Source organism: Polypterus senegalus, chromosome 10, assembly GCF_016835505.1.
Source record: "Polypterus senegalus isolate Bchr_013 chromosome 10, ASM1683550v1, whole genome shotgun sequence".
NCBI classification, from domain to species: Eukaryota; Metazoa; Chordata; class Cladistia; order Polypteriformes; family Polypteridae; genus Polypterus; species Polypterus senegalus.
The window spans coordinates 14,908,626-14,928,732 of record NC_053163.1 but is presented as its reverse complement, the minus strand read 5'-3'; the positions used below and the strand labels follow the sequence as shown (position 1 = coordinate 14,928,732).

General features: G+C 42.5%; 1 protein-coding gene across 1 annotated transcript in view; it reads left to right on the top strand.

The window, feature by feature from the left end:
• cacng2a (calcium channel, voltage-dependent, gamma subunit 2a) overlaps nt 1-19,871 on the top strand; it is a 281,186-nt gene extending 261,315 nt beyond the window's left edge. The window contains exon 4 of the mRNA XM_039765290.1: nt 19,043-19,871. Within this exon, the coding sequence (XP_039621224.1) occupies nt 19,043-19,578 (536 nt within the window). The 3' untranslated portion in view covers nt 19,579-19,871. The remainder of the gene's footprint in view (nt 1-19,042) is intronic.
• Nucleotides 19,872-20,107: the final 236 nt, after the last annotated feature.

Here is a 20,107-nt window from a genome sequence, read left to right as displayed (position 1 = left end):
CACTTTGTCACACACAGGCAGCGCTCACCCCTCTGACCGGCAACCCGGGACTTGCCTCTTTGGCACCCGCTCTGTGGGTTCCGTGCCCCTCTTGATGGATCTATGCTGGCTTTGCAGTTCCCCTCTGCCTCCATAGAGGGCACCCCTTCTCTGGACGTGTGCACCCAGCAGCATGCCCCTTCCTATCGGAGGAACCGGCATTCTCCTCTCAATTCTTCCTGTCACTCTTGGACACCCTGACGGTCTGGTTCTGTGCATGGGAAACGCTCGAATCCAATCCCGTCTGTGTCCATACAGAACGACAGGAGACTGCCGCGGGATTGGGGTGTCAGGCGCTAGGACCAGGGGCACTCATCAGCCCTCATCCTGCCAGCTCCTGTGATCTTCTACTCCTCATCACTCGCACAACACTCCTTGTCACTTCCGTTGTCGGATAACCCCCTACTCGGATCCGGTCATTAGAATCACGGCCATTTTCGGTGGGCTCTCCTTAATGCAATACGGGGTCGGCTGTACTCACCGTCCCCGCCGTACAGCTCTGGCCAAAGGATCCAGCGTCGCGCCCTTTCGTCGCCGCACACAGCGTCTGCAATGACGCAACCACCTTCCCCTCCAGCTCCTGTAGGTCCGCACGGAGCGTACTCAGCACCTGTAAGAGCGGCCCTGCGGACTGAAGAGTCTCCCCCAGTACACGCAGGGCTCCACGCAACGACAGGAAGTCAGCTGGCGGTGAGCTTACCTGTCTGTCAGCAACACACGTCGACTGCTTCCTGTGGGCCTCTTCCTCCGGCCCAATAGGGTCTCCCCCCAGCACAAAAATGGTCTGAATACTTATGTCAGCGTGACCTTTCAGTTTTTTGTTTTTTTTTAATAAATTTGCAAAAATTCCAAAAATCATATTTTCTCTTGAGCATTGGTTGATTGGGGGGGGGCGATAAATTTTAACGATTTTAGGACAAGGCAGCAACATCACCAAATGTGAAAACCTGAAGGGGTGGGAATACTATCTGAAGGCACTGTGTGCGTCCATATTCCTCCTGTGGTAAATCTATACCTCCAAAATCGAAGGTTTGGGAACGCAGTAGCTTCGGTAACTAAGGTGTTATTGCCATTAACTATGGATGGGTTATCACAACAGACCACAAGCAGAGTGTAACAGAGGAACATACAACTCATCATCCTCACTTGTGGATGTGGTGCATCAGAAAGCACGGATCGTTGTCATTGGTGGGACCTCCTTGTGCTTATTCACAGATGTGATGTATCAGAATGCAAAACGTGTCATTCCAAGTTACTGAAGAAGTGTATTAGAAAGGAAAACTCATCGTAAATATTCATGGCTGAGTCAGATCAGAATACACAACTTTGCATACTTTGTCACAGATGATTGTTTTATGTGAATGCACTACTTGTTGTAAGTAATCACAACTGATATGCATCAGGACATGACACTTGTACTTAGTCATGGAAAGACCCAAATTGTACACGCAATTCCTTGTTCTTAGTCACAGATGATACGTAACTTGGTGTTCGGAGATGGATGTGGGCACGCCAGTACACACAAGTCGTTCTTACTAACAGATGATGTCTATCATTGGCCTCGGTCAAGGATGCGCCACAAGGCATTGTTCTTAGTCACAGACGGTGTGTATCAGCAGGCACGACTTGTCATAGTCAGTTATGAGGATACACAACTCATTATCATTAGTCATGGATGGAGTGTATCAAAAGGCCCAGTTCATTGGACCCAGTCACGGATAGGGCATATCAGAATCCACAACTCATCGTATTTAGTCACAGACAGGTTCTCAGCGAATGCCCCTATTGTCATACATGATCACAGATATGAGCCATATCAGAACTTCTCATACTTAGCCACAAATGGGATCTAAATTGCCTTCAGAAAGTATTCAGACCCCTTCACTTTTTTCACATTATTTTATGTTACAGCCTTGTGTTAAAATCATTTAAATGATTCATTTCCCCCATCAAGCAACACTTCAATGACAAAGTGATAACAGGATTTTAGAAATGTTTGCAAATTTATTTAAATTTAAAACAGAAAATGGAAATATCACATGGACACAAGTATTCAGACCCTTTACTATGACTCTCGAAATGTGATTCAGGTGTATCCCACTCTATTGATCATCATTGAGATGTTTCTACACCATGTGCTCAATTTAGCTGACTGCATGTGATTAAGAGAAGCACACACCTGACCACAGAAGTCCTACAGTTGAGGAAAAACCAAACCATGAGGTCAAAGGAATTGCCAGCAAAGATACTTAGCAACAGATCTAGGGAAGCCTGGAGTATGTAAGGTTCCCAAGACCACCTAATTCTTCAATAGGGTAGTTTGGAGCAACCACAACCCCTCCGTAGAGCTGACCACCTAGCCATACTGAGCAGGGAGAATGAACTCGGTATGAGAGGTGACCTTGAACCCAATGGTCATAATGCCTGAGTTCCTTGTGTAGAGAAGACAGAAACTTCTAGAAGTACAAATACTACTGCTGTGCTTGACTAATCAGGACTTAAAGGGAGAGTGGCCAGACAAGGCACGAAAGCCCACTTGGAGTTTGAAGAAAGGCACCTAAAGGACTGTAAGATTATGACGTGCAGGATTCTTTGGTCTGATGAAACCAGCGTTGAACTGTTTGACCTTAATTTTAAGCTTCATGTCTGGAGGAAAGCAAGCACTGTTCATCTCCTACACAATACCTTTCCAATATTTATGGTGATGGCCACATCATGCTGTGGGATCATTTTTTTTTAGTGGCAGGGACTGTGAGACTAGCTAAAGAGAGTAAAGTACAGAGATACACGTAATGAAGACCTTCTCCAGAGTGCTCTGGACTTCAGACTGTTCACCTTCCCACAGAACAATGACCCTTAGCACAAAGCAAAGACAACAAAGGAGTGGCTTAGGGTCAACTGTGGGACTGTTCTCGAGTGGCCCATCTCTGAACAGACCGAAAAAGAGCTGTCCACTGATGGTCTCCATCACACCTGAAAGAGCCTGAGAGGATCTGCAGAGAAGAATGGCAGAAAATCCCTCAAGTGTGGGTTTGTGAGGCTTGTTGCGTCATATCTAAGAAGACTCTGAAATCACTGCCAAAGGGGCTTCAATGAAGTACAGTGTAACAGGCCTATTAATATTAATATTCAAGTATATTTTGAATAAATATATAAACCTGTCTGAAAACATGCTTTCACTTTGTCATTATGGATCATTAAGGGTAGCTGATGGTCAAAATGACAAACTTATCCATTTAAAATGAAATCTAGAAAGCAATAAGAATGAAGAATGTAATTAGTTCTTAACTAGAACTTACTTGGAGTCCATCTGTGAGAAATTTAATAGACTGGACATCATTTAGAAAGACACACGTGTCTTCAATTCTTTGATTCACACTGCATATCAGGACCAAAACCAAGCCATGAAGTCCAAGGCACTCTCTGAAGATCACCTGGAGGTGAGGCAAAGATCAGGGCAAGAGGATACAACAATTTCTAAAGCTGCAAGTGTTCCAAATAGCACAGTGGCCTCAATAATTGGGAAAAGGTAGATGTTTGGAACCACCAAGAGTCCTCCTAGAGCTGGACATCCAGCCAAACTGAGTAACCAGGTGAGAAGTGTGCTGGTCAGGGAGGGGGTCAAGATCCAAATGGAAAGTTTAACAGAGCTAGAGATGTCCTCTGCTAAGATAGAAGAACCTGTTGGAAGGATAACCATCTCAGTAGCACTCCATCAATCAGGTGTTTATGGTAGAGTTGCTAAGAAGGTCCAACAATTCACACTGCACATCAAGACATAAACCAGGCCATGAATAATAATAATAATAATTCTTTACATTTATATAACACTTTTCACACTACTCAAAGCTCTATACACAGTGAGTGGGGAGCCACTTCAACCACCACTAATGTGCAGCATCCACCTGGATGATGCAATGGCATCCATTTATGCTCCAGTATGCCCACCACACATTAGCTGCTAGGTGGTGAAGTGGTCAGAGAGAGAGAGTTAGCCAATTAGAGACAGGGGATGATTAGGGGGCCAGAATGACTAGGCCATAGAGGGCAATTTAGTCAGGACATCAGGATACACACTGCTCTTTACAAAGGATACGCAGGGATCTTTTAGGACCACAGAGAGTCAGGACTTCGGTTTTACATCTCATCCTAGTACAACTTTAACAGCACAGTGTCCCCATCACTGTACTATGACATTGGGATCCACATTCAGACTGCAGGATAAGTGCCCCCTACTGGCCTCATCAACTCCTCCTCCAGCAGCAACACAAGCTTTTCCTAGTTGGTCTTCCATCCAAGTACTGGCCGGGCCTGATCAAGCTTAACTTGAGGTGGATTACCTCTTCAAAAGTGCATGAAGTCCAAACACTCTCCCTGCAGACCTCTGCAGACTTTCTGAATAAGTAACACATTCGGAAGTCCCAAAGCTACAGCATCAAGTGGCCCCGCCCCACACGGCTCAACATAAAGAACAAAGGGTACATAATTTAACGGACTACAAAACATTTCAGAGTCATAATGGAATAACATTACATAAAAAGACATAATAGCATATTTCATAACAAAATACGTCAACAAGAAAAAAGTCATCTGAGACAGGAAGAGAGCCCTGTCCAAACCGTAACACTGACCTCTCAGTGCTCAGGATTAGGGTAGGGGATATCAGCCCGAAGGCCATATCAAAATTGCATGGGTACACATACTCCAATTATAAAATTTTTATTTCAAAAGTCCCACCCATCCTACTAATTGTTTTAATTAAAATGTTCATCCACAGGTCCTATACATATCCTCAATTGTAAATTTCAATATATCTATTTTTTATAAATATTATATTTTATTTTTTTGATCCTAATCGGAGTTCATTGCAGCTTTGGTGGTCTGAGCTCTTCATCCTCTGAACTTTCCCGGATTTCCATTTGTCTTCGGACCTAACACTGAGTGCTTTATTATCTATAAATTATTCACATTTGTCCCCTCATCTAGGGACTCTAATGAGTTCTTTTCACAGACTGGACTCTTAATTCTGCGCACTCGAGAGGCGTTGATCGCAGCCCTAAGCGTTCGCAGTATTTATTGACTTTACCGCTCTCTTCCTTCTTCAGATTTTATTGAATTTTGTATGATGTGAGCTCAACTTCCCGAGTCCTCGTGCATCAAAGCAGGCAGCAGTCAGGACGTCTTTTATAGTCTGAACTCTGCACACGCCGAGGTGATCTTGAACTCTGTTTTAGCTTTCGAGGTGTTGTTGCCCTCAATCTAGGTTCTCCTCAATCTACACCCCACGTTGAGTATTTTCCTTTTCACCGACGCTCAGAGCACTCTATTTCTTCTTATTCGCGTGTTTATTTTTTATTGCTTTATCTCAGCACTTGTTCTCTGCTCGGTGTTAAATCGATGTTATTTCCCCAGTACTCTGAATTAAAATGAGCTGTTTGTTGCTTTGCAGCTGCTCCCTCATTATAATCCACGCTGCAATGATTTCTCCTACCTTGGCGGCCTACTTCAGCATGTATATTTACATATATTAAAGTACCCTAATGCTTTTCTCTTCTCACCAAACACTCTTTTTAAAACAACAAAAGATCTTCTTTTCATTTGCCCTGAAATATGACCATCTGTAGTCTGTTTGTGCCTCTGTCATCCTTTTCTCCAACCACTCCCTTATTTTGGGGAATTTTTGACTATTGACTACTTCTCATTTTGTTACCTGTTTTTTTGTAACAACAATAATTATGAAATATTATGTAACACCTGTCATTGGCATTGAAATATCTAAAAGCCCTTCAAAGATGAGAAGGTGAATTGTGCATTAGCCAAGAAGCAGAGTCGCTCCCAACGAGATCTTACTTATCAAAGGCAGGGATGCGACTCGACTCAGGAGCTTTGGGAGTGCAGGTGCTATCTTTGTCATCAATACTTGGGACATTAGATATGATTTAAGCATCAGGATTGATCAGAGGTTCCACAAACATAAAAATATTGTGATATCCTGACCCACGAAACTCAAAATCAGACCTGAGCGCCAAAAGTGGCTTGGATGCACAGGGAGCATTAGAACGTTAGAACAATCTAGACGAGGACAGGTCATTCAGCCCAACAAAGGCCTCCAGTCCTATCCGTTTAATTCTCCTAAAATAACATCATGTCGAGCCGCGGGGGACAGCTAGTATTACATATGTTCAAGTCAGTATTAGGTGGCAGGTTCTAGTGCCATCATTTTTAGGTTTTGGATCCCTTATTATTTAGTGCTGCTGTATAGTTTGAGTATTAAACCCTTGTGGATTACCATCTACTGTAAGTCCTGGGTCCTCGTCTCATTTTATTAGGTCTTCGGTTTAGAACATTAGAACAATCTAGACGAGGACAGGCCATTCAGCCCAACGAAGCCCTCCAGTCCTATCAGTTTAATTCTCCTAAAATAACATCATGTCGAGCCATGGGGGACAGCTAGTATTACATATGTTCAAGGCAGTATCAGGTGGCAGGTTCTAGTGCCATCATTTTTAGGTTTTGGATCCCTTATTATTTAGTGCTGCTGTATAGTTTGAGTATTAAACCCTTGTGGATTACCATCTACTGTAAGTCCTGGGTCCTCATCTCATTTTTATTAGGTCTTCGGTTTAGAACATTAGAACAATCTAGACGAGGACAGGCCATTCAGCCCAACAAAGCTCGCCGGACTTATCCACTTATTTCTTCCAAAAAATCAAGTTTTTGCAAGGACAATACAATGCAATTTATTTTTGTATAGCCCAAAATCACACAAGAAGTGCCACAATGGGCTTTAACAGCCCCAAGCCTTGACTCTTTAAGAAGAGAAGGAAAAACTCCTAGAAAAACCCTAGTTGGGAAAAATGGAAGAAACCTTGGGAAAGGCAGTTCAAAGAGAGACCCCTTTTCAGGTAGGTCGGCGTGCAGTGGGTATCAAAAGAAGGGGGTCAATACAATACAATACACAGAACAGAACAGAAGTAATCCTCAATACAGTATAAAAATAAAAATATCATAAGTACAGATCAGAATTTAACAGTAGATGATATCACATAATATGATTTGGATTTGTTTAGAGTCCTGAGACCTCGTCCATCAAGCTGCCTCCCAAAAATTGGGCATTCCAAAGCTGAGCCACCACTGGGCCAGCCAATCCAATGAAAGGACCCCTCTACCCATTGATTCCTGTGATCCTCCATCAGAGATGACTTTACCTTAGGCAGGCAAAACAACTTGGCAGGTGGGCAGTGGCACCAAGTGCCACATTTGAGTATATAGAAGAGAAACAGAATAGGTGAGGGTTAGTAACAAATTATAACTATCATGTTATTTATGTTTTAGTATTAATGACTAACAGCAGAGATGCAGCCTGTACAGTTAAGCAGCAGCTCTAGTCAGGGTGTGCTAAACTGAAGTAGTGAGTCTTCAGCCGGGATTTAAAAGCTGAGACCGCAGGGGCATCTCTTATAGTAGCAGGCAGACCCTAAAGTCCTCCTGTCTACCACACTACTTGGCAGCTCATTCCATGTATCTGCGGTTCTCTGTGTGAAGAAAAATGTCCTCATATGTGTGCAACAAGTTCCCACTGTGTCCCTGTGTTCTTGATGAACTCATTTTAAGGTCTCCATACTGTACACAAAGTCTTCGATAGACATCGGCACCAAGCACATCGTCAGACCACAAAAAACAATCACTGCACGTTGCTCTTCTTTTAGTGCAAATTACAAGTGAGGCCGCCATTGTTTCTCGCACCGCAGTTAAAAAGGATCTGACGTGACACGTTCATACCTGCACAGCAGTGACAGGGGAGACGGGGACCTCGTACAGAAAGGTCTGATAAGACAGTGATGCCAAGAGAAGTTTTAATAAAGGGTAGCACAGGGAAAGAGGAAATTTTGGAACCAGTTGTCAGGAGTTGTTTGGGACCAATGTGACCTCGTTTAGAGCCCCATGCCATTATTAATAAAGTATCTATCTATCTATCTATCTGTTATATAGTGCCTCTCATATCTATCTATCTATCTAGTTATAATGGCGCAGTGGATTGGTGCACAACAAGCGTTCACTGTGAAAGCCTTTTATAAGAATGATGATAGTGTGACTTCTGTGCAAAGGGAATTTCAGCGTCATTACCAGTTAGGACATCACGGTCATGTCCCATCTGCTCATGCGATTACAACATGGATGCAAAAGAAACGGGTTCAGCCTTAAAAAAGAAGTCCCCAGGTGCAGCCACTTTGCATACTGCCCGACAATCGATAGCAACTACTCAACGATTGTTTAGAAGACGCATTGAGCCTCTTCAACCACCACTAATGTGCAGCATCCACCTGGATGATGCAATGGCATCCATTTATGCTCCAGTATGCCCACCACACATTAGCTGCTAGGTGGTGAAGTGGTCAGAGAGAGAGAGTTAGCCAATTAGAGACAGGGGATGATTAGGGGGCCAGAATGACTAGGCCATAGAGGGCAATTTAGTCAGGACATCAGGATACACACTGCTCTTTACAAAGGATACGCAGGGATCTTTTAGGACCACAGAGAGTCAGGACTTCGGTTTTACATCTCATCCTAGTACAACTTTAACAGCACAGTGTCCCCATCACTGTACTATGACATTGGGATCCACATTCAGACTGCAGGATAAGTGCCCCCTACTGGCCTCATCAACTCCCTCCTCCAGCAGCAACACAAGCTTTTCCTAGTTGGTCTTCCATCCAAGTACTGGCCGGGCCTGATCAAGCTTAACTTGAGGTGGATTACCTCTTCAAAAGTGCATGAAGTCCAAACACTCTCCCTGCAGACCTCTGCAGACTTTCTGAATAAGTAACACATTCGGAAGTCCCAAAGCTACAGCATCAAGTGGCCCCGCCCCACACGGCTCAACATAAAGAACAAAGGGTACATAATTTAACGGACTACAAAACATTTCAGAGTCATAATGGAATAACATTACATAAAAAGACATAATAGCATATTTCATAACAAAATACGTCAACAAGAAAAAAGTCATCTGAGACAGGAAGAGAGCCCTGTCCAAACCGTAACACTGACCTCTCAGTGCTCAGGATTAGGGTAGGGGATATCAGCCCGAAGGCCATATCAAAATTGCATGGGTACACATACTCCAATTATAAAATTTTTATTTCAAAAGTCCCACCCATCCTACTAATTGTTTTAATTAAAATGTTCATCCACAGGTCCTATACATATCCTCAATTGTAAATTTCAATATATCTATTTTTTATAAATATTATATTTTATTTTTTTGATCCTAATCGGAGTTCATTGCAGCTTTGGTGGTCTGAGCTCTTCATCCTCTGAACTTTCCCGGATTTCCATTTGTCTTCGGACCTAACACTGAGTGCTTTATTATCTATAAATTATTCACATTTGTCCCCTCATCTAGGGACTCTAATGAGTTCTTTTCACAGACTGGACTCTTAATTCTGCGTACCTCGAGAGGCGTTGATCGCAGCCCTAAGCGTTCGCAGTATTTATTGACTTTACCGCTCTCTTCCTTCTTCAGATTTTATTGAATTTTGTATGATGTGAGCTCATCTTCCCGAGTCCTCGTGCATCAAAGCAGGCAGCAGTCAGGACGTCTTTTATAGTCTGAACTCTGCACACGCCGAGGTGATCTTGAACTCTGTTTTAGCTTTCGAGGTGTTGTTGCCCTCAATCTAGGTTCTCCTCAATCTACACCCCACGTTGAGTATTTTCCTTTTCACCGACGCTCAGAGCACTCTATTTCTTCTTATTCGCGTGTTTATTTTTTATTGCTTTATCTCAGCACTTGTTCTCTGCTCGGTGTTAAATCGATGTTATTTCCCCAGTACTCTGAATTAAAATGAGCTGTTTGTTGCTTTGCAGCTGCTCCCTCATTATAATCCACGCTGCAATGATTTCTCCTACCTTGGCGGCCTACTTCAGCATGTATATTTACATATATTAAAGTACCCTAATGCTTTTCTCTTCTCACCAAACACTCTTTTTAAAACAACAAAAGATCTTCTTTTCATTTGCCCTGAAATATGACCATCTGTAGTCTGTTTGTGCCTCTGTCATCCTTTTCTCCAACCACTCCCTTATTTTGGGGAATTTTTGACTATTGACTACTTCTCATTTTGTTACCTGTTTTTTTGTAACAACAATAATTATGAAATATTATGTAACACCTGTCATTGGCATTGAAATATCTAAAAGCCCTTCAAAGATGAGAAGGTGAATTGTGCATTAGCCAACGAAGCAGAGTCGCTCCCAACGAGATCTTACTTATCAAAGGCAGGGATGCGACTCGACTCAGGAGCTTTGGGAGTGCAGGTGCTATCTTTGTCATCAATACTTGGGACATTAGATATGATTTAAGCATCAGGATTGATCAGAGGTTCCACAAACATAAAAATATTGTGATATCCTGACCCACGAAACTCAAAATCAGACCTGAGCGCCAAAAGTGGCTTGGATGCACAGGGAGCATTAGAACGTTAGAACAATCTAGACGAGGACAGGTCATTCAGCCCAACAAAGGCCTCCAGTCCTATCCGTTTAATTCTCCTAAAATAACATCATGTCGAGCCGCGGGGGACAGCTAGTATTACATATGTTCAAGTCAGTATTAGGTGGCAGGTTCTAGTGCCATCATTTTTAGGTTTTGGATCCCTTATTATTTAGTGCTGCTGTATAGTTTGAGTATTAAACCCTTGTGGATTACCATCTACTGTAAGTCCTGGGTCCTCGTCTCATTTTTATTAGGTCTTCGGTTTAGAACATTAGAACAATCTAGACGAGGACAGGCCATTCAGCCCAACGAAGCCCTCCAGTCCTATCAGTTTAATTCTCCTAAAATAACATCATGTCGAGCCATGGGGGACAGCTAGTATTACATATGTTCAAGGCAGTATCAGGTGGCAGGTTCTAGTGCCATCATTTTTAGGTTTTGGATCCCTTATTATTTAGTGCTGCTGTATAGTTTGAGTATTAAACCCTTGTGGATTACCATCTACTGTAAGTCCTGGGTCCTCATCTCATTTTTATTAGGTCTTCGGTTTAGAACATTAGAACAATCTAGACGAGGACAGGCCATTCAGCCCAACAAAGCTCGCCGGACTTATCCACTTATTTCTTCCAAAAAATCAAGTTTTTGCAAGGACAATACAATGCAATTTATTTTTGTATAGCCCAAAATCACACAAGAAGTGCCACAATGGGCTTTAACAGCCCCAAGCCTTGACTCTTTAAGAAGAGAAGGAAAAACTCCTAGAAAAACCCTAGTTGGGAAAAATGGAAGAAACCTTGGGAAAGGCAGTTCAAAGAGAGACCCCTTTTCAGGTAGGTCGGGCGTGCAGTGGGTATCAAAAAGAAGGGGGGGGGGTCAATACAATACAATACACAGAACAGAACAGAAGTAATCCTCAATACAGTATAAAAATAAAAATATCATAAGTACAGATCAGAATTTAACAGTAGATGATATCACATAATATGATTTGGATTTGTTTAGAGTCCTGGAGACCTCGTCCATCAAGCTGCCTCCCAAAAATTGGGCATTCCAAAGCTGAGCCACCACTGGGCCAGCCAATCCAATGAAAGGACCCCTCTACCCATTGATTCCTGTGATCCTCCATCAGAGATGACTTTACCTTAGGCAGGCAAAACAACTTGGCAGGGGGCAGTGGCACCAAGTGCCACATTTGAGTATATAGAAGAGAAACAGAATAGGTGAGGGTTAGTAACAAATTATAACTATCATGTTATTTATGTTTTAGTATTAATGACTAACAGCAGAGATGCAGCCTGTACAGTTAAGCAGCAGCTCTAGTCAGGGTGTGCTAAACTGAAGTAGTGAGTCTTCAGCCGGGATTTAAAAGCTGAGACCGCAGGGGCATCTCTTATAGTAGCAGGCAGACCCTAAAGTCCTCCTGTCTACCACACTACTTGGCAGCTCATTCCATGTATCTGCGGTTCTCTGTGTGAAGAAAAATGTCCTCATATGTGTGCAACAAGTTCCCACTGTGTCCCTGTGTTCTTGATGAACTCATTTTAAGGTCTCCATACTGTACACAAAGTCTTCGATAGACATCGGCACCAAGCACATCGTCAGACCACAAAAAACAATCACTGCACGTTGCTCTTCTTTTAGTGCAAATTACAAGTGAGGCCGCCATTGTTTCTCGCACCGCAGTTAAAAAGGATCTGACGTGACACGTTCATACCTGCACAGCAGTGACAGGGGAGACGGGGACCTCGTACAGAAAGGTCTGATAAGACAGTGATGCCAAGAGAAGTTTTAATAAAGGGTAGCACAGGGAAAGAGGAAATTTTGGAACCAGTTGTCAGGAGTTGTTTGGGACCAATGTGACCTCGTTTAGAGCCCCATGCCATTATTAATAAAGTATCTATCTATCTATCTATCTGTTATATAGTGCCTCTCATATCTATCTATCTATCTAGTTATAATGGCGCAGTGGATTGGTGCACAACAAGCGTTCACTGTGAAAGCCTTTTATAAGAATGATGATAGTGTGACTTCTGTGCAAAGGGAATTTCAGCGTCATTACCAGTTAGGACATCACGGTCATGTCCCATCTGCTCATGCGATTACAACATGGATGCAAAAGAAACGGGTTCAGCCTTAAAAAAGAAGTCCCCAGGTGCAGCCACTTTGCATACTGCCCGACAATCGATAGCAACTACTCAACGATTGTTTAGAAGACGCGTCATTTCACTCAACGGTGATATTTCATGGCCTCCGAGATGCCCTGATCTCACCGTTTGTGATTTTTTTCTGTAAAAGCCAACTGTACCACACGTCCTTCAACCATTGCTGAAGTAAAAAGGAGGACTGAAGAGGAAATCGTTGGCATTCCTCTTGACATGTGACGTCAAGGCTGTCAGAATGTGTATGGAGAAATGGACGACACCTTCATGATGCTTTTGTCAAAGCATAAAATAAATATTGAATGAATATTGATTACCATCATTAATTGCATATCCTGTACAATATGTTTCATTATTAGCTGTATTTTGTAATCTGTTTATTCATGCATTGAGCTGTCAATTGAAAATTTCCCGTTTCCCTGTGCCACCCTGTATAACCGGAGTGCAGATAATTTTTGACTCACTTTCATAATTAGAATGAAGATAGAATATCTGAGATTTAATGATGATCAGAATTCATAAGTTAGCCACTGAAAAGAGTAGACTTAAAATATCGAGGATTAGCTGTAGCCCAAGACAGAGAATAAACTGCAGAGATAACTCACAGAGTGCAGTGTGGATGGACCAATTGGAAGAAAGTGTCAGGAGTATTGTGTGATCGTAGAATTAAGGTGAAAGTTGAAGATAGATAGATAGATAGATAGATAGATAGATAGATAGATAGATAGATACTTTATTAATCCCAATGGGAAATTCACATACTCCAGCAGCAGCATACTGATAAAAAAACAATATTAATTAAAGAGTAATAAAAGCGCAGCGCAAGTTAAAAAATGCAAGGTGGAGAGTGCAAGGCAGGTGCAACAGTCTATAATCTTGTATAATGTTAATGTTTACGCCCCCGGGTGGAATTGTAGAGTTGCATAGTGTGGGGTCTCCTCAGTCTGTCAGTGGAGCAGGATGGTGACAGTAGTCTGTCACTGAAGCTGCTCCTCTGTCTGGAGATCATCCTGTTCAGTGGATGCAGTGGATTCTCCATGATTGACAGGAGTCTGCTCAGCGCCCGTCGCTCTGCCACAGATGTCAGACTGTCCAGCTCCATGCCTACAATACAGCCTGCCTTCCTCACCAGTTTGCCCAAGCATGAGGCGTCCCTCTTCTTTATGCTGCCTCCCCAGCACACCACCGCGTAGAAGAGGGCGCGCCACAACCGTCTGGTAGAACATCTGCAGCATCTTATTGCAGATGTTGAAGGACGCCAACCTTCTCAGAAAGTATAGACGGCTCTGACCTTTCTTACACAGAGCATCAGTATTGGCAGTCCAGTCCAATTTATCATCCAGCTGCACCCCCAGTATTTATAGGTCTGTACCCTCTGCACAGTCACCTGTGATGATCACGGGGTCCATGAGGGGCCTGGGTGTCCTAAAATCCACCACCAGTTTCTTGGTCTTGCTGGTGTTCAGTTGTAAGTGGTTTGAGTCGCACCATTTAACAAAGTCCTTGATTAGGTTCCTATACTCCTCCTCCTGCCCACTCCTGATGCAGCCCACCATAGCAGTGTCATCAGCGAACTTTTGCACGTGGCAGGACTCCGAGTTGTATTGGATGTCTGATGTATGTTGGCTGAACAGGACCAGAGAACGTATAGTCCCCTACGACGCTCCTGGTCAGTTTATGAGATGGTGGTAAGACCAATAGTGATAAATGGAGCTGAGACATGGACAGTAAAGGGAGCTCAGGAGAAGAAGTCAGATGCGGCAGAAATGAGAATGTGGAGATGAGTCCATGGAGTTACAAAAAAGAATAAAGTACTAGGGTGTTGTACCGTGTTAGCCATTATGAATGTAGAGAAGAGCCAAGCAAAATGACACCTTTTATTGGCTAACTAAAAAGATTACAAAAAAGAGATGAGACAATTAGAGGTACCACTAGGGCTTGAAGTGGGCCGGTAGTCACTGTACTCTTCCAATTTGTACCTACAGTGCCAGCAACATTTCTTATCGTACCGCTTTACAAGTGATATTTGAATTTCATGGGGGAAGCTCTACAATCAAATGTAACTGTTTCATTCCGCTCAAAGTTTCCCGGCCCCAGCTTGTCAACTGAATCACCATAAACAAAGTACCCCCAGAAATTTGCTTCTTTGCAGTGAGTAGAACAAAAATGGAAGAGATACATAAGAAAGTACAGAAAAGTAGGTGGAAGTAGTACGGACATGTGATGAGGAGAGACGAGGAATATGTGGGCAAAAGAGTGATGGGAATGGAAGAACAGGGGACGAGAAAGTGAGGGAGGCCAAAGCTGAGGTGAATGGATAAAGTCAAAGAGTCTGACTGGGCAGGGACAAACTGTATGGACATAGTTTGTCAAGCAAATAGAAATGGGAAAAGATGAAGAAGAAGAAAAATAAGAAGATACCCAGGACTAGAAATTACTTAGGTGATTTGAGGTGCTAGGTTGTTGTACTGTGTTAGCCATTATGAATGTAGAGAAAAGCCAAGCAAAATGACACCTTTTATTCGCTAACTAAAAAGATTACAATATGCAAGCTTTCGAGGCAACTCAGGCCCCTTCTTTAGGCGAGATGTAATACAGAAACTGAAGTTTCCTGTGTTTATATCCACACACTAGGACAAGAAACAACAATGGTAAATTTTTAAATGAAAACTCTTAAATGTGAAAAATGAATAGGTTCATTCAGGCTAAGATTAATTTAACAGGAGACAGAAGAACAATGTATGGTCAAGATCTTTGGATAAGATAACTGTCCAACAAAGTCCTTTGAAGTTTGTGATGAGTTTTTCAAAACAATGTGGGTCTGTAGTCAGGTTGTCTGTGTCAGTCTGAGAGATGCAAACAGTCTTCATATCTGGCTATAAAACTCTTGTCTCTGTTCAAGCCATGCTGTAATGTATTAAATTTTAACATGAGCTTAACTTCCCATTCTTTTCTCTCTTGCTGCGTTTTGAAGTTGCCCATAAGTACTGTGACTTTAAAGTCCCTCTCACAGTGTCCATGGCTGTTGAAGTGGGCCGCTACAGGAACATCTGTGTTGCCACGTTTAATGTGTCACCTGTGTAAATCCATTCTCTGGCGGAGGGTTTGTCCAGTTTCTCCCACATAGAGTGCAGTGTCAGGACATTTCATACAGAGAATTAGGTAGACAACATTCAAAGATCTGCAGGAAAACGATCCCTTTATGTGATGTTCAAGTCGGGAGTTTGGTATAATTATACGGTCTGTATTGTAGATGTGGGCACACGTTTTACATCTTTTCTGTAGGCAGGGAGATGTGCCATTTTCTTTCGGTTCATTTAGGGAGCTTCGGACAATTAGTTGCTGAAGGTTTGGTGGTTGTCTGTATGCCAGGAGGGGAGGTTCAGGAAATACATTTTTTAGTGTTTGGTCGTTGTTTAGTATTGGCTGAAGTTCTTTTATGATTTTTCAAAGTGTTTCAAGATGTGGGTTGTAGGTGACAACAAGGGGGATGCGGTTCTTGTTGTCTTTGTTTTTATATTCCAGAAGGTTCTCTCTGGGTATGGCAGTAGCTCTTCGTATTTGAGTGTCTGTTGTTTTGGGGGTATAACCTTGTTTGATGAACTCTTGTCTGAGCTCCTGCAGTTGTTGATCCCGGTCTGTCGGGTCCGAGCAAATACGATTGTACCGTATTGCTTGGCTAAAAATAATGGAGCGCCTTATATGCTTGGGGTGAAAGCTATTATTTCTTAGGTAGGTCCATCTGTTTGTGAAAAACAGAAGTTACAAGGGTGTTGTTTTTCAGTTGAACGGTGGTGTCAAGGAAGCTGACTTCTGTTTCTGAGTAATTCAGCTTCAGCTTTATGTTGGGGTGAAAAGAATTGTAATCATTATGAAAATGGAGGAGGGCCTTCTCACTGGCAGTCCAGATTATGAAGATGTCATCTATGTAACGGAGATATAACATTGGTTTTAAGATGCACATTGACATGAAATCTTCCTCCAATTTTGCCATAAATAGGTTTGCATAGTGAGGTGCAAACCGACAGCCCATTGCAGTCCCCATTTGTTGCAAGTAGCAATCTTGTCCAAAAGAGAATAGATTAAGGCCTTGTTCACACGGGCGTTAAGTTTTTGGATAAACGAACTTGCTCTGAACGTCCTAGACGTTTATGTTGCATTTTGTAGTGGCGATCGAGTGACTTCTACACCGGCGTTCGTTTGTCTCTGTCTAACGCCAGCCTGCAGCCCAAATTGTAGTTTGTGTGTTAACCTGTGGAGGCAGTGTCGAGAACTGGATATGAAAGCCCTTGTCGTTTTATTTGAGGTGCCTCCTTTCAATATGGACCGTTTTGCTATGTTAGATATTAATGTTCTTGTTTTAAAAATACTCGTAATACGGCGACGTAGGGAGAGAAAACTGGGTTCATCCTCTGACTGCACAACGTCGGGTTAAAGCAGTGCTTCTCAATTATTTTCTGTCATGCCCCCCCTAGGAAGAAGAAAACATCTCACGCCCCCCCGCGCGACTATAAATAGTATCATTTGTCTATAAAATTGTTATAAGTACACCTCTGCTTAACACTGTATCCTTATTAACGTTTAAGAGAATAAAAAAAGAAAGAAATATGGACCAATTTACAACAAAGAATAGCTTTATTAAATGTAACAGAAAAGATTTAAAGTGCATTCTAAATTCAAAAAAAAATTAAAAGAACGCCGATCAACCAATATGCGACTTGGTGTTAGCCCCGAAGAGAGACTACTTGTCACTTTGAGGTAAGGAAACAGTAGTCGAAAGTGTGCTTACACCGGTGTTATGCACTGAAATGCCCCCCCTACATAATCGTTATCAAATATTATATTAGAACATAAATTAATAGGTTCATGGTTTAGAAATTACACGAGACAATAAAATAAAATAAGCAATATGAAAATATATATGTTGTATATGAAAACATAAAAATATTAATATTTTTTCATATACAACATGTAAACTTATATATATCCGGTCCTCCGAAGCGTAAAATAAACGCGCAGAAAACGAACTAGAAGTGGTTTCCTTGCGTTCGTTGGGTTTTGAACGGCAAGAAAAAGCTGCATGCAACGTTTTTTTGATGCCGTATAAACGCGCTGCCGGACAAACGCACGTCACCAAAGCCCGTGTGAACACTCTCATTGACTCCTTCGTGTAGAAAACACTCGGCGCTGATCCGCTCACCGGACGCTACGAACGCAAAAAAAACCGCTCGCTTTTAACGCCCGTGTGAACAAGGCTTAAGTGTCAGAGTGAATTTGATCATTTCTATTACTGACTTTGTGGGTAAATCATGTTGTCCGAGGTACGTTTCACATGCCAGTATGCCATCATCATGGGGGATGTTTGTATACAGGGCCTCGACATCCATTGTGGCCAGTAAGGTTCCCTCAGGTAAGGGGCCCAAAGCAGACAGTTTTTTTTAAGAAGTCAGTGGTGTCCTGGATGTCGCTGGTTGTGTTGCGGGCGAGAGGTTTAAGAAAGTGTTCCACCCAACCTGAAACCTTTTCTGTCAGGGAGCCAATTCCTGAGATGATGGGCCTTCCTGGGTTCCCTTCTTTGTGGATTTTAGGAAGCATGTAGAAGTAACCCATTTTGGGGTTCTCAGGAATTAAACTGTTTACCTGATCCCTGATGTCAAGAGGAAAGCTACTTACTTTCTTTTTTAGTTCCTTTTTGTAGAGATCTGTTGGGTCTTCTTGCAGTTTGTAATAATGCGTAGTATTGGACAAGAATGGGAAGTTAAGCTCATGTTAAAATTTAATACATTACAGCACGGCTTGAACAGAGACAAGAGTTTTATAGCCAGATATGAAGACTGTTTGCATCTCTCAGACTGACACAGACAACCTGACTACAGACCCGCATTGTTTTGAAAAACTCATCACAAACTTCAAAGGACTTTGTTGGACAGTTATCTTATCCAAAGATCTTGACCATACATTGTTCTTCTATCTCCTGTTAAATTAATCTTAGCCTGAATGAACCTATTCATTTTTTACATTTAAGAGTTTTCATTTAAAAGATTTACCATTGTTGTTTCTTGTCCTAGTGTGTGGATATAAACACAGGAAACTTCAGTTTCTGTATTACATCTCGCCTGAGGAAGGGGCCGGAGTTGCCTCGAAAGCTTGCATATTGTAATCTTTTTAGTTAGCCAATAAAAGGTGTCATTTTGCTTGGCTTTTCTTTAGGTGATTTGACAAACATTAACAATTTGAACCATAAGTGGCGTGGGCACTGCAAATGTCCGCACGTGTAAGCACCACAACAGGTGCCAGTTCTGCTGTTCAAGCTTCTAAAGATCACTTCTTTCTTATTGTTTTTCAGGCCTGAGCAACATTATTGGGATCATCGTGTACATATCAGCCAACGCGGGGGACCCTTCCAAAAGTGACTCCAAGAAGAACAGCTACTCCTACGGCTGGTCCTTCTACTTCGGAGCCCTGTCTTTTATTATTGCCGAGATGGTGGGAGTGTTGGCGGTCCACATGTTCATCGACCGGCATAAGCAACTGCGGGCTGGAGCCCGGGCCACCGACTACCTTCAGTCATCTGCCATCACCCGCATCCCCAGCTACCGTTACCGCTACCGACGCCGCAGTCGGTCCAGTTCCCGGTCGACTGAACCCTCTCACTCTCGGGACGCCTCTCCCGTAGGCCTGAAGGGCTTTAACACCCTCCCTTCTACTGAAATCTCTATGTATACTCTGACCCGGGACCCCCTGAAATCTGCCCCCACTCCGACAGCCACTTACAATTCGGAACGAGATCACAATTTTCTGCAGGTGCATAACTGCATCCAGAAGGACTTGAAAGATTCCCTGCACACGAACACGGCGAACCGGCGCACCACTCCTGTATGAGCAGTCGAGCAAAGTAGAGCAGGAGGAGGAGGAGGAACGTGTGCAAAAGAGAGAGAGCGAGAGAGTGAGTGTGAGAAAGAGAGAGTGAGTGTGAGAAAGAGAGCGTGAGAAAGAAAGAGAGAGAGAGAGAGCGAGCGAGCGAGAGAGAGTGTGCTACCCAAACCCACTGAGTCCAAGCCTAAAGTTACAGAAACGCCGGATTAAGTAGGAATAAAACAGAAGAGTTTCCACTCAAACACACACAAGAAGAGTCCAGAAAAAAACAACATTTCCGATATATATATATATATATATATATATATATATATATATATATATATATATATATATATATATATTTATATATAAATACCACATTTCAAGATTTACTGATTACTAAAAACAACAAATGATGCATGGTTTCCCATCTACCATTATTTAAGTCGACAAAGTTTGTTAAAAAAAAAAAATCACCAAAATTAAAAAAAAAGAAAGAAACCGATTTAAAAAAAAAAATGAATACAAAATAACGATGATGTACTATTGGTGG